This window comes from Cervus canadensis, chromosome 22, assembly GCF_019320065.1.
Source record: "Cervus canadensis isolate Bull #8, Minnesota chromosome 22, ASM1932006v1, whole genome shotgun sequence".
NCBI lineage: Eukaryota > Metazoa > Chordata > Mammalia > Artiodactyla > Cervidae > Cervus > Cervus canadensis.
Window position 1 is genome coordinate 1271570 of NC_057407.1, and position 14098 is coordinate 1285667.

The window sequence follows — 14098 nt, forward strand, 5'->3', positions numbered from 1 at the left end:
GCCTGTGAGGCCTGCCTGCTGCGCGCCAGCCCTGGCCCTCGGCTCAGCCCCGCGAGGAGACCCCATCTCACGGTCGGGAGGCGGAGGCCCGGGCCCAGGACACTGAGCAGCAGAGCCAGGGCTCGAGCCTGCAGCTGTCTGCGCTCACACGCCCGCTCCTCCGTCGCCAGCTGCCTGCTGGCCAGGGCCTGCATTCCTGGGTCTCTGGGCCCCTGCAGCGTCCCAAGGAGCAGGTGGGCCAGGCTCCTCCGAGGAAGCCAAGAGGACAGGGAGAGGACAGGGCGCGGCGGCAAGCTGCCAGCGTCCTCGGGACGACCTGGGCCGAGCACCGTCCCTGGGGGCGCGGGGCTGCTCACTCACCACCCCCTGAAGAGCCCAGGAGGACGACAGGGCCATGTCAGCAGAGGAGGAACAGGAGGAACAACAAAGCCAGCCGTGTCGGAGACAAGAAAAAAATAAACAGCCGAGGACAAGACAGCAGACAAAGAGAGGTGCTGGACCCCTGCCAAGAGGAGGACGAGCCGGGAGCCAGCGAATGCCGGAGGCCCGCGACTCGGCCCCCGCGGGGCTGGGCGCAGGCCGCTGGGGGTGAGGGTCCCGGCTGCAGGGCCCCCCGAGTGCGCCTCTCCTCCCGAGTCTCACTGTCGGGATCTGCAGAGGAGAGAGGGTTACCGTGACTCGGAGGCAACGGGTCACCGTCCAGAGAACACTCAAGTTAGGTCTCCACCTTGCATGTTAGGCCAGAATAAATTCCAAATGGGTCAGTTTGAAGCAGAGACTTGTAAGTATGTTTAGACACATTTGGCCGCATCGAGTCTTGGTTGCCCTTGAGGTCTTGGCAGATCTTCCGTTGCGGCGTGCGGCCCTCCGGTTCTGGTGCTCAGACTCAGTGGCTCTGCAGCATGTGGGATCTTAGTCCCCCGACTCGGGGCCGAACCCACGTTGCCTGCATTGCAGGGTGCATTCTTAACCGCTGGGCTGCCAGCGAAGTCTCTGAAACATAGACATTTAAAGCTGTAAAAGGACTGGAAGAAAACACGTGAGAAAATACATATAATCTTAAAAGTAAAAAATAGCTAGGTAACACACAAAGCCCAGAAACAAAAGGGAAAAGAGGAAAGACTGACCATTTCCACATAAAAAGGAAACATTTCTGCATGGGAAGGAAAGATTCCTAAATGCCAAAGGTGACTCGGGAGAGAGGCCCGCAGTGCGCTTTCCCCGCCCAGGGTGGCCTCTTAGGGTCTCTTTAAATCGGCCACAAAGAGAAAAGTGTCAACAGGGCCCTTGCAGGTGCCCCCAGCCCCTCCTCTTGGCTCAGCAGTGTTAAAGTGTCTTTAAATTGGCCACAGAGAATAACAATCCAATCCGAAGGGGAAACAGTATCCATCCGTGTCCCACCCCCGCAGGTGGCAGCAGGCGGGGAGGCCAGGCCAGCCCCAGGCAGCGCCCACTGCAGGCAGAGGCAGAGGTACTAAGTGTCCTGGGGAAACAGGGCAGGAAAGAAGGCTGGGACGGTGTGGGAGGCAGGGGGGCTGCCAGGACTCGGAGAGGCTGGGCAGGGGCCGGGGCAGAGACCCCACAGGGCGGCGGGGGTCCGCGGCCCTGCACAGAGGCTGGTGGCTGGGGGTCCGTCAGACAGCAGGCAGGGCAGAGCCACGGCAGGCAAGCCGCTCGGGTTAGAGGTGGAGGCCCTCCACGCCAGCATCAGGAGGAAACAACTTGAGACTGCATGGAGGTTCTGGTTTTCCCCCAGTGGGCTGACAGAATAACACCACAGCGAAAGGGCGGCCGGGGAGCAAGTCCTCCAGCCGCCAGGCCGCCCTGCGCACAGGCTCCTGGAGCCCCCAGCGAGCCTGCCGTGCTGCCCATTTAGAGACGGGGAAATCCGGTTATAGAACCAGGAGCGGCCAGCGTTCCCGGCCAGGTGACCCCCCCACCCGGCGCTAGGGGCTGTGGTCGCCACGCATACCCCCACTCGCCTCTGACCTGGTCCTCTCTTCCCCCAGGGGCCCAGATCATTGACCTGATGATGCTGGTCATCGACGTGACCAAGGGGATGCAGACCCAGTCGGCCGAGTGCCTCGTGATTGGGCAGATCGCCTGCCAGAAGCTGGTCGTGGTGCTGAACAAGACCGACCTCCTGCCCGAAGGGAAGAGACAGGCCACGATCGACAGGATGACGAGGAAGATGCAGAAGACCCTGGAGAACACCAAGTGGGTTTGCCGACGGGGTAGAGGCCGCGGTGCTCGTGCCGGAGGATGAGGAGCCGGGAGGGGCGGCTTCCTGACGTGAGCGCCGGGTGGCTCCGTCGGCGTCTCGTTCAGGGACCCAGGCCGCCTGCGTCTTGCTGGCCCGCCGCTCTGGGTGTGTCCTGGGGGAGCAGTCAGAGCCGGGCACTGGCCCATGAGGGTCCAGGGATCATGTGGCCTGAACAGGCCCCAAGCTGCCCCCAACCGAGTGGGTGACGCCTCAGTCCTGCCTGCTCACTGCCTGCTCAGCCGAGACCTGGTTATCGGACGGGGGTGGGTTGGGGTGATGGCTGGACGTGACTGTCACAGAGGTTTACGGAGTTGGAGGGACAGACGGACAGGTGGATGGAGGGGTGATGGACAAAGGCTGGATCACAGGGCCCTCTGGAGTATTTCATGCCAAGGGGTTTACGATTCTGTCCTGTGGGAAGTGGGGAGTCGTTGAATTTTGTGCAGGGGCGTGACCGGGAGAAGCAGGCTGTGGTCGGGAGGGTCCCGGAGACAGGGGCAAGCCCTGGGAGAGGGCGACCGGGTGGCCTTGTCCTGCACCAGCTGCTGGTCTTCAGGGTTCGGGGGGCAGAAAGCCCCCTGGGTGCTCGGCGGCCACGGAGGCAAAAGCAGAAGACGCCCACGGAGCACGGGTGTCCACGCACCTGCTGTGTCCTTGGGCCCCCCTCGCGGCCAGCGCCCTCTGATCAGGATGGACCCACGGCCACCGACTCCATCGAGCCCCGGCCCCTGCTCCTCCCCCCTGGGGGGCGCGCACAGTGGAGGTGGTTTTGTCTCCCCGTCACAAAGATGGATATGCTTTCCCCTCTATGATGCTTTTTTCGGCTCTAACACCTGCAGCTCTCGCTCAGAATTCTCCAGTTGGTTAAATTAAAGCTTCAGCCCTGAGAATGGGCCAAATGTGTCATAAAAGATTTCCCAGCGCTGCCTTTTGTTAGCAAAATTCATCAATCCGATAAAATCGACACATTTAGATAAGTGTTGCATAAGAATTCAGACTTTGTTATTCCCAGCGGAAGTGGATGTGAGACTGTAAAAAGGAAGATAAAAAGTTATATCTTTTTTCTAGTGAGTTATTTGATCTCCCTGCCGTTTTATTTACTTGTCAGAAAGGGGAGACCAGGTTCTGGGGACTCCTGCACGGTGTCTGCATCGTTTTCTGTAAATGAGACCTTCTGGGAAGTGCTTAGGATGCTACTAAGGGTCAATTAATACCAACCATTTAGATCAGGTAAATTTAAGGAAAAGTCTCGCGCATACCTTTAAATTACCCTTCCTATTTTAATTTATTGGGTGAAGGTCAGTCACAGCCTTTATTGCGAATGCAGAGGAGACTGGCCTCTGCAGGGCCGCTGACGCTCAGCTCTCCTCACAGAGCGCCTGGGGGTGGAGACACTCGCGTGTGCCCGCCAGGGCAACCGTCTCGTGGGAAGAACTGAGCTGTTACCTCCCCGCAGCTGAGAGCTCCCTTCAGTCCTCTTCAGTGGCCGTAGGGCTTCCCCGGCAGCTCAGCTGGTAAAGAATCCACCTGCAATGCGGCAGACCTGGATTTGATCCCTGGGTTGGGAAGATCCCCTGGAGAAGGGAAAGGCCACCCGCTCCAGTATTCTGGCCTGGAGAGTTCCATGGACTGTATAGTCCATGGGGTCACAAAGAGTCAGACACAGCTGAGCGACTTTCACTTTCACTTTTCCTTTCCTTAGGGTCCCTTGTCAGGTAAATCCTTTGTAACAGCCTTTTCAAACGCGAAGCAACTTTCTGTCTAGAAATGAGAAATCTGGACAGCCAACCTATGTATGTATCAAAACCTAGAAAGTGGTAAAAACATGGTGCTTTATTTTTCCTATCCAAAGAGTAACTGAAAGAAACTTTGGAAAATAGAGGAAAGTTGTTAAAAGAAAGTGAAGCCCCCAAAAGGTTTCTCAGAGCAGCAGCTGCTGACATGGTTTATCCCATTCCTATCTTCTAACCGTGCACCCCATCACCCCACCCTGTCTTCCACATTCAGAAAGTGTAGTAAGACATACATAGCACGATGGTTATGCTTTTATCCATCTGTAAACACACTGCTGAGGCGCTGAACGCCTTCACAGAGCTGTGTGCCCGTCACCGCTGCCTGCAGCTCTTGTTTGTTGTCCCCATGACTGGTCACTGCTCCCTGCGGCCCCCCGGGCCCTGCTGGCCTCGGCTCTGCCTCTGTCTGTGGGAGTCTGACTGCCCTGGGGCCTCACGGGAGTGGAATCAGGCCGCACGTGGCCTTCTGTCTGCCCTGCTTCGCTGAGCGCGGGGCTCCAGGTCCATCCGCGCTGGGGCGTGTGTCAGACTCGCAGTCCTTCTACTGGGTTTCGGCCGTATTTTGCTTGTCCGTTCATCTCTTGATGGACACGGGCTGTTTTCTCTTGGCTGTGGGCAGTGACGCTGCGAGGAACGCGGGGAGTAAAGCTCCCTTGCGGTCCCTGCCCCTGTCCCTCTGGGTGTGAACCTGGGAGTGGGCCCGGCTGACGTGGTGACTCGTTCTCGGGGATTTTCTGGGGGACCCCGCGCCGTTGCCCACGTGGTGCGCGAGGGTCCCAGTCTCTCTGCATCCTTTCTTTGCAGCCCTCCTAGGAGGTATGAGGCGGAGCCTCGCTGTGGGCTTCATTTGCCTTTCCCTGCTGACTGCTGTGGAGACTCCTATGTGCGTGTTGGCTGTTGTCTGTCTTCTTTGGAGAAATGGCCATCAGATCCTTTGCCCATTTTTTAATCAGGTGGTTTGTTCTTGAACTGAAGGAGTTCTTTACATATCCTGAAGGCTAAGCCCACGTCAGACTTGTAAATGTTTTCTTTTGTTCTGTAGGCTGTCTCTAACTTTCTTGATGGTATTCCTTGATGCACAAAAGTTTTTAATTTTGATGAAATCCAATTTCTTTCTTTCTTTTTCTTTTTTGCCTGTGCTTCTGGTGTCATATCCATGAAATTGTTGCCACATTCAACGTCACGAAGATTTTCCCCAATTTTCTTTTGTCTGAGAATTTTATTGTGTTAGTTCTCAAGTATAGGCCTTCCCTCCGTCGCTGGTTATCTTTTGCCTGTGGTCTGCATTAGAGGCACACCTCCATTCCTTTGCAGAAGCCCCGTGCTCCCAGCACCATCTGTTTCCCTTTCCTCCTTTCACGTGTGGGCTGCAGAGGCCCCTGTCTGTCCTCGCCGGCACTGCCCAGCCTCGTCCCTGCCCCTCTGTGGCAAGCTTGCGTTAGGAAGCTAAGCCCTCCAACTTTCTGCTTCTTTTTCAAGATTGTTTTGACTTTGGGGTCTCCTTGCAATTCCCATCTGAATTTGAGGATCTCCTTTTCCATTTCAGTACAGAATGGTGGTTGGAATTGTAATAGGGACTGAATTGAATCTGCAGATGGTTTTAGGTAGAATGGACACCTCAACAGGAGTAAGTCTTCCAGTTCATTGACACGAATGTCTTTCTCTTTGTTTAGATCTTTACAAATGTCTTGTATCCAAGTTTTGTTGGTTTTGGTATACAAGCCTTTCATGTCCTTGGTTAGCTTTATTCCTAAGTATTTCATTCTTTTAGATGCTATTATAAACAGAATTGCTGTCTTAATTTCCATTTCAGATTGTTCTGGCTAGTATATAGAAACACAAGTGATTTTTCTGTGTTGACCTCGTACCGTGCAACTTTGCTGAATTCAGTTCTCCCCCTTTAAGCATATAGCTGTGGTCCTGAGGTATTTACCTTCCTGATTTGGGCTTCTGTTACTTAACATTTTATGGAGCAGTTCTTCATGTGACCAAGACTCTGTTGCTGATGCTTGGGAATGGCTTAAGTTTTCTTTCTTGTAAATAATCCTTGATGAACATCTTTGACCAGCATTCAGCTGTGCCCGTCCTCTGAGTTTTCTCTCTTGAGAGAGTCCCGGGTCAAAGGGCAGGAGCCCTTCCGGACCTTTTGTGAGTCTCTGGGTGCTCTGACGTTTCTCACAGGTGGACGCTAGCGTCTAATTTAAAAATAGATTTGAAAACTTTAAGATAGAATGTTGTTTCACTCTTGCTATAATAATATGCAATTCTTTAATTACTGGTAAGGCTGAAAATTTTTTCTTATGTATCTAAATTGTTGTATTTTTGCATATTTAACTTGTGCCTGTATGTTTTGTCTGTTTGCCTCTTGCAATTTTAATGCTTGCTTTTTGATTTTCAAGAGTGTTTAATATCAATAAGGATGTCCTTAATTAACCCTTTGCCTGTCACATTTCCTATAAGTTAAGTCTTTAGCACTTGTTGTCTTTCTGTTTTTTTTTAACATGCAGAAGTTTCTAATTTTTATGTAGTCAAGCTCTTTGATTATTTTTCTTTGTGATTTCTTTATCTCTGAAGGCATTTAAATTTACTCTTGCGTAAGTATTTATCAGTGTTAACAGAAATAAAAATAGACGGTAACAGTGTACCCGTATCTTCCCAATGCATCAAATCACCGTGCTTTTCCCGCAGGCCCCTGCCTGTCTCCCCCACACGCACGTGATCTGATGTAGCTGTTATCACACACCGGCGCTGCTGTGTTCTAGGCTGTTCTGTTCATTTCTCCACTGAGGCTGTCGCCTGAGAGCGTCCTGGGGACTCTTTCTCCCAGACCCACTCTGGTTCCCTCCTGTTTCTGTTCTAACCAAGCTGTCTGCTCACAGCACCCCTCCCCTGGGCCTGGCGGCCCCCGCGTGGTGCATGCTGCAACCGCTCGCAGCCGGCGTGGTCTCCGGCCCTGGCGTCCTCTCCCGGCCTCCGTGTTTCTTCCTCTGTGGAGCGCGAGCTGCTAGGTCTGGCCTCGGTGTGTTTACCATCAGGGAGCCTTGGCTGTGGGGCCCGGACGTCCAGGGGCTGCGTCACAAGCTGTCACGTGTGGAGCACCTACTGCGCGCTCGGCCCTGGGCTGGGGCCTCCCCTCGCCACCACTCTTCAGCTACCCCGGCTTTGTGTCTGGCTTGACTTGTGAGCAAAGTAAGGAATCATAAGTATCGCTTGTATTTTTTAATACCATTACTTTGCCTTTTGCTCTTCCAAACCTAAAGCTCAGACTCCCTCTGTGTACACCTTTTACGTGCATCACACACACACACACACACACACACACACACCCATGTGTGTGGTTTTAGCTGATCTGAGGTGGGTCTTGTGTGCTGACGAAGGTCAGCCTGCGTGCAGTCAGCAGGTCTGGGCTCCGCTCACACCGTGAGGAGCCGCAGCAGTGGTGGGGGGGTTGCCTGGGAAGAGGAGGCACCCTCTCCCCCCTCCCGCACTGCTGGGAGGAGGGGCAGTGCTCCGGGCTCTTCCTGCCGTGTCTGGCCAGCACCCCTGGGCCCCTAGAGCCCAGACAGCAGCCTAGGTCTGAACTGGGCAGGGGCCACCTGTCCCCCAGGAGCCAGCAGCCAGGATGCACGGTGTGCTCAGCAGACCAGCAGGCCAAGTCCTCGGGAGCCTGGGACAAGGCCAGACACCAGCCCAACACACCGATGCATTCTGTTACAGTGCACGGCCCAAAAGGGTTTGGATAAACAATAATTGAATTTCCGAAAGCTTTATGGTTAATCGCTGGAATTCTCAGCGCCTGCCTTCCCCACCTCTGCGGCCCTGGGCCCGGGGCTGGTGGAGCATGGGCCGAGGTGTGCGTGTGGGACGGTCTCCGAGGCCTGCTCCCCGCTGCAGGCTGAGAGCTGGGCCCACGCCCTGCTTCTGGCTGAGAGCTGGCTTCCCAAGGAGCTGCCAAATAGGAGAAATGACGCCGTTTCCCAGGAAGGGGCTCCGAGGGCGCAGACACGCCACCGCTCGCAGCGGCCGCCGGGCTGCTGGTTTCCACTCTGACCGAGACTCGGGGGCTCGAGTCTCCTGCAGGGGCGAGGAGGGCGCGTGGAACAAGGCAGTTACAGAGCTGCAGCGGTCCCCTCGCCCAGGGGCTCGCGCTGAGATCGGCCGTTTCTCCTGACTGAACCTTCTGCAGACAGCTGCAGGCCTCTGTTGATCTGCAGGGTTCTGAGAAGGCTGGTTTTGATCATGTTTCTGGCGATTTTATGAAGAGCCTCTCTGAGTGTCTTTACTCCACATTTCACTGGTTTTCAGTTTGTTGAGTCTTTGACATACACCTCATGAATGTAGCCCAAATCAAGGCATAGACACCAGCATGTGTATCTCAGTCTCATTTGTAACAGTGAAGAATCTGAAATGTTCTGGATGAGTCCCATTCGTGGGGACAGCGTGTGCATCCCGGGCCCCATGGTGGTGCAGCTGTTGAGGGCGGAGGTGGCCTGGGTCACGAGGCCGAGCTCTGCAGGCGGCGGCTGCAGCCTGGCCCCTCCACTGGTGGCGGGGTTCGGAGCAGACTGACTCGCCTTCTGAGCCGTTCTCTCGCGTCTGTAAGACGGTGACACTTCCGTCCTCGTTTCTGGGGTTTCAATGAGAGCATCCTTGTCGTATTCTTGGCTTAGTCAAATGAGTCGTTATTATTGTTGTTATTTTTCAACAGAAGAGTCTTTCTAATATAATGGCAAATAAGCTAGAAGGACATGAAAGTGTGTGACTGACGTAACCAAACCATGAAGTGGTTCCCTGGCAGTGCGCTGGGAGGCTGAGGCTGGAAGAAGCGCAGCCCCGTGGTGGGACTGCAAGCTGGGTGTTTTCTCTTCTCTGCGTTTGTGGGTTTTGTCTGTTTTCCAGTGGAAAAGCTCAGCGTCTACTCAGTGGGAGTCTTTGCTTAAAGAGGTGGGGCTCGGGAGGCGGGAGGCTGGGGGGTGGCCTGCAGGCGCCTGGCGCATCCTGAGTCCCTGCAGAGGCTGGGCGGGGCCCGGGGGTCTTCCCTGGGGGTCTTTCCTCAGGGACAGGGCCTGGGCCTCACTGTGCCTCCTCAGGACCCAGGGCCCCCCTCTGGCGTTTGTGGCTCAGCACGGGCCTCCGCACGGGGTCTGCCGGGGGGAGCGTGACGGTCGCCCCGCAGTCCCTCTGGCCGGGTGGGCGCGGAGGCCTCCGTCACACTCCATCCTCCAGGCGGCCCCGGACGCACTCCGTGACCTCGGCGGGCCTGTCTCTCTTCCAGGTTCCGGGGCGCACCTGTCATACCTGTCGCGGCCAAGCCTGGGGGGCCAGACGCCCCTGAAACGGAAGCCCCGCAGGGCATCCAGGAGCTCATCGAGGTACGTCAGCTGCACCCTCGCGGGGCTGCACCTCCCTGCCCTTCCTCACGGGGTTAAATCCGCAGCACACACCCCCACCCCCAGGGCCTGGACCGCGACCCGTCAGAGCGTTTCCGGCGGGGAGGTTGGTCGTCAGGTTCCCAGAGCCTCACTGAGCTCTGCTCATATGTGATCGTGAACATTCGTGGTCACGTGATCATTAACGAACCTCGGGAGGCTTCAGTAGTGACCCGCATTCTGGCAGGAAGGAGCCTGGGGCTCAGAGGGGTTAAGTGACTGGCCCAGGCTCACACGGTGAGCAGGAGGTGGAGCTGCGGTGCAGACCTAGGTCGGCTGGCGGGGATGGCTCCCGGGTCTGCAGACCTGGGTCAGGCGTGACCACCTGCGTGGCCTCCGTTTCTGTGATTGTACGGGGCCGACTTTACGGACTTAGCAAACCCGTTTCTGGGTGAAGCTTTGCTGAGTTTTTCGTCAGCTCCAGGTTGCACTGGTCTGGGACGCTGAGGCGGTGGTTTCTGCTGGGGGACGTCTGTATGTCCGTGTCGGAAGCCTCAGGGCTGGGCCTGCTCACATACTCTGGTCTTTTTCCAAAGGAGTTGTTACCACAAGACCAGGACTCTGGACCATTCGGTACCAGACAGTCCTTGACAGTGTCCTCTCTAACGAAGTCAGAAAGGAGAGTCAGGAGGTCTCCAGGAGGGCGGGAGGTCTCCACCCTCCCCGCCAGCTCCCCACCTGCCGGGGTGTGGCACAAGCCTGTCTTTCCAGCTCCTGACGTCCCAGATCTCCATCCCAACGAGGGACCCCTCGGGGCCTTTCCTCATGTCCGTGGACCACTGCTTCTCCATCAAAGGCCAGGGCACCGTGATGACGGGAACCATCCTCTCGGGCTCCGTCAGCCTCGGCGACAGCGTGGAGATCCCGGCCCTCAAGGTCAGTCTGGCCTCTCTCCCCCTTCCCCTGGGCCCCTCTCGAGCAGGCAGGGAGGGGGGCCGGCCCCGAGCGCGCCCCCGCTGCCGGGCCGGCGCTGCCCCATCTTCCCTCCGTCCGTCCTGCCCGCGTCCTGGATCCAGGGCTCGCCTCAGTGCTCGGAGCAGCACCCGGCGGCCGGAGCCTCGCTGGCGGTGTTCTGGGGGAAGGAGGCCCCCGGGGGGCGTCTGGGCCCAGCGGTGCGGGCCCTGAGTGAGGCGCCAGGCAGGGCCCCTCTGCTTTCTGCAAGCCCCCGAGTCAGGGCGGCAAGGGTGTGTGGGCGCTCATTCCCGAGTCCCTCGTACTCAACGCGGGGATTTCACGTTACACGCCATCAGGACCGTGGCTGCCCCGGGCAGGACAGCCCAGGGACACCCGGATGACGGCGCGTTCCTGGTGTCACCACAGGCGCCGCGTCCTCCGCGGAGGCCTGAGAGAAGGGTGGCGGCGGGGGGTCCTCACCACCCCTGCTCCTGGTCCCTTCTGGCCCGGTGTCCAGCGGCCCTGATCCCTCCCCTCAGGGGGAAACTGACAGACTGACTCTCCTCTCGTCCGTGGGGAATACAGGGTGGGGAACACAGGCCAGTGGGAACCTGGGAGACCGCCAGGCGTTCCGGGCCCAAGGAAGGTCTCTGGTCCTCAGAGGAAGCGAGGGTAGGGCAGTGGCGTGTCCGAGGACGCATCTCGGCTGGGTCCAAGGCTAGGGATGCAGCCCATGGGGCTTCCATGGGCCCAGAGGGTCATCTGCAGGGCAGGCCTGGGCGCCCACTGGGATTTGTTTTGCTGGGTTTCAGACTTGCCCGGGACCATGAGCTCTGAGCTCCTTCCACGTTCTCCGTGTGAGAGCTGATAACTTGTCACAGAGCACCCCGGACCACTCAGGCCTGAGCTGGGGGCTTAGCTGGCGAGACGTGCGCTGGTGATGTTGAGACGGAGTTTGGGGCTCGTTAGAGTTAAGTCTGTAACGGGGTGAAGATCTGGACACTGGGAGGGCTGACGGCATTTTGCACACAAGCTGGTGTGGTGTTTGGGGGACCAGAGGGCGGGTGGTCGTGTGTGGCTTGTGCCCCCAGGACCTCCAGGAGAGAGAGCTGAGGCTCTCAGCCCGGGCAGGGAGGGCTCTCCACGCGATGACAAGCATCGGGTGACGCGGGGAGCCTCAGGGAGGGGCGTGTGACGCTGGGGGCTGAGGCTGGGGCACTGCAGCCCGAGCCCAGGGGCGCCCCTGGTCACCCGGCCGCCCGCAGCCAGGAGGGGTGGGGGGTGTCCCATCGGGGGCCCCGGGGCCTCAGCCCGGCCGACACCTGGCCGTGGCCGCGTGCCTCCAGAGGCACAGGAGGACGCGCCCGCTGTCCCTGCGGCCGAGTCCGGGATGACCCGCCGTGGCCCCAGGAGTGAGTGGGGGTTTCAGACGACAGACCTGAAGTCGGGAAGCTCTTCCCGCCCGCTGTCCCTGCGGCCGAGCCCGGGGTGACCCGCCGTGGCCCCAGGAGTGAGTGGGGATTTCAGACGACAGACCTGAAGTCAGGAAGCTCTTCCCGCCCTCTGGGGCCTCGGGCCGGCCCTTCCGTGGAATCGTAGACGGCTCACCCTCTGGGCTGCTGTCAGGTGACCAGGCCTCGGGGCTCTGCGGGTGGGTCAGCGCTCACTGACAGCCAGCCCCACTCTCCCGCCCCTCCGCATGACCCCATCTGACCCGGAGGAAGGCCTTGACCGAGGAGCCAGTAGTTGAAGCCGTTTGGCCAGCGCCAAAGGCCGGCTCTGGGCACTGTGCCCGCTACCCTGGGAGCCCCCGCTCAGCATCACGTGCCCGGGGCGCTGGGGCCCTGCAGGGCCGGCTTCTAACCGGACGGCTCTGCCTCGAGGCCACGACATCCCCGTCAGACTCCACTAATCGCCTTGGACGCTTCTGACCGCCTGAACTCCCCGGGTGGCACGGCCCGGCCCCTCCAGATAAACAGCCCCATCGCCTCCCGGCCGCCTGCAGCCCACCAGACCCCGGCCCGGCCCTGCCGCCATGTCCGCCCCCAGCTGGGGCCCGTTGGCTGAGGGGGAATGAAGGAGAACCAAGACCACGGGGCTTAAACCCCAGCCCCCGCGCCCCCTGGGCTCCCGGAACCTCTCCACGCTGGGCTGGGGCCATCCAGTGAGGCATGGCCTCGGGGTGCTCAGCTGGCGACGTGTCCACTGGCGACCGCTGTCAGGGTTGTGTCATAGGACCCGTCGGAGGTGCAGACTGTGAGGAAGTGAAGGGGCACCCGGGTCAGGCCACAGGCAGCGGCCTCCGCCCTCTGCTACACCGGCCGTCACAGCCCAGACCCTGAGGGCCCCCGTCCCTGACCGGGGGGATGGCGGAGAGCGCCTCGCGCCGGAAGGCCGCCTTGCCGTTCAGCACTGCCGTCACATGGATCCGTGTGGGTCCACGCGCAGGGCATGTGGGTCCTCTCCTGGTTGTGCAGGGACAGGACGTCTAGTGGGCCCCTGAAGTGGGGTGCACGTCAGAGCCCGAGGGTCCGCTGAGAGCCACGTCGCTGTGTTGAGGGACGGACGTCACCAGGGGGTGTGGACACCTGTTTAGTGATGAGGCTTTTAGAGGCAGTTCAGATCTTGATAGCGCACTCCTCCAGATGGAGCCTGCATGCAGGTGGACTCACCTCACTCAGACCTCACAGAGGAGACCCTGTCTGAAACAGGACCCAGCGGCGTCTCCCCTCCCCTTGCCTCCGCTGGGCAGCCGATCCCCGGGGTGAGGGATACCGGGACTCCGGGAGGACTCGGTCCTCGCACCCCAACCTCCGCCACCCCTGCCTCTGGCCAAGCCTCACCTGCACCCTCCCCGCCCGCAGGGGTCTCTCCTGGAAGCTCCTGGCGGCGCCCTGGGTGGCCACACGCCCCCACGTGTGTCTCCTCCGTGGGTCCCACTGAGAGGACCTCCTCCAGGGCAGAGACCACGTCCGCCCGGCTCCATGCTCTCAGCAACTGACCCAGAGCCCAGCCCAGAGCAGGCTCCAGAAACTGTTTAGTGAACAGAGCAGTAGGAGAAAACCAGAGAGCGAATAAGCAGCTTGTTTCTTAGGAGGCTTCCGATGCAGTTGACGACCTCAGAGGGCTGTGCAGACGCTGCTCCCCGGGCCTGGGGGCAGGCGCCGCGTCCCGGCGCCCTCCAGCCAGGAGGCCCGATGCTGACAGTAAGCCAGGCGCCCAGGGCTGCGGCCCCGGCCAAGCCCTCTGCCTTGGTGCCCGCCTCCTCCTCAGCCGTTTCCTGGTACGGAAGGCTCGTCTGGGAGGGAGCGGTCCAGGCCGGCCAGGCCCCTCGCCCAGGCCCCCGACCCGGGCCGGCCTCGCAGGGACGTGCGGCCCCCCTGGCCATGGTCCCTCCTGCCTGACGTCCTCTCAGCTGCTGCCGTGACCCTCTTGGTTCTATTTTCCTCATTAAAGGAAAGTTGAGTGTTTCCTGAGTGTGCGTAGAGCCAGTGTACCACTTACACTGAATATTTATCATTCTTTCTTTTAAGAAATAAAACAATAATAAAAATACCATAAACATCACTTTAATTGTGCACAGGCTTCAACTTGTAATAATCCCAGGGAAATGGCAAGTGAGATGTCTCCCTAAAGTAAAGGCACTTGCCTGCTTTTGTTTGAAGTTTTGCTCAAATGCTTTATTGTATAACCTGTTCTTGTTTAAAAAAAAATGCCGG

The 14098-nt window shown here is 58.7% G+C and overlaps 1 protein-coding gene across 2 annotated transcripts in view; it reads left to right on the forward strand.

Annotated features, from left to right (window-relative positions):
* The window catches only part of EEFSEC (eukaryotic elongation factor, selenocysteine-tRNA specific), a 111473-nt gene that overhangs the window by 44176 nt on the left and 53199 nt on the right, over positions 1-14098 (forward strand). For both annotated transcript variants that reach the window (XM_043442050.1, XM_043442049.1), the window contains exons 2-4: positions 2010-2217; positions 9332-9428; positions 10197-10361. In XM_043442050.1, coding sequence (XP_043297985.1) covers positions 2010-2217; positions 9332-9428; positions 10197-10361 — 470 coding nt within the window. The remainder of the gene's footprint in view (positions 1-2009; positions 2218-9331; positions 9429-10196; positions 10362-14098) is intronic.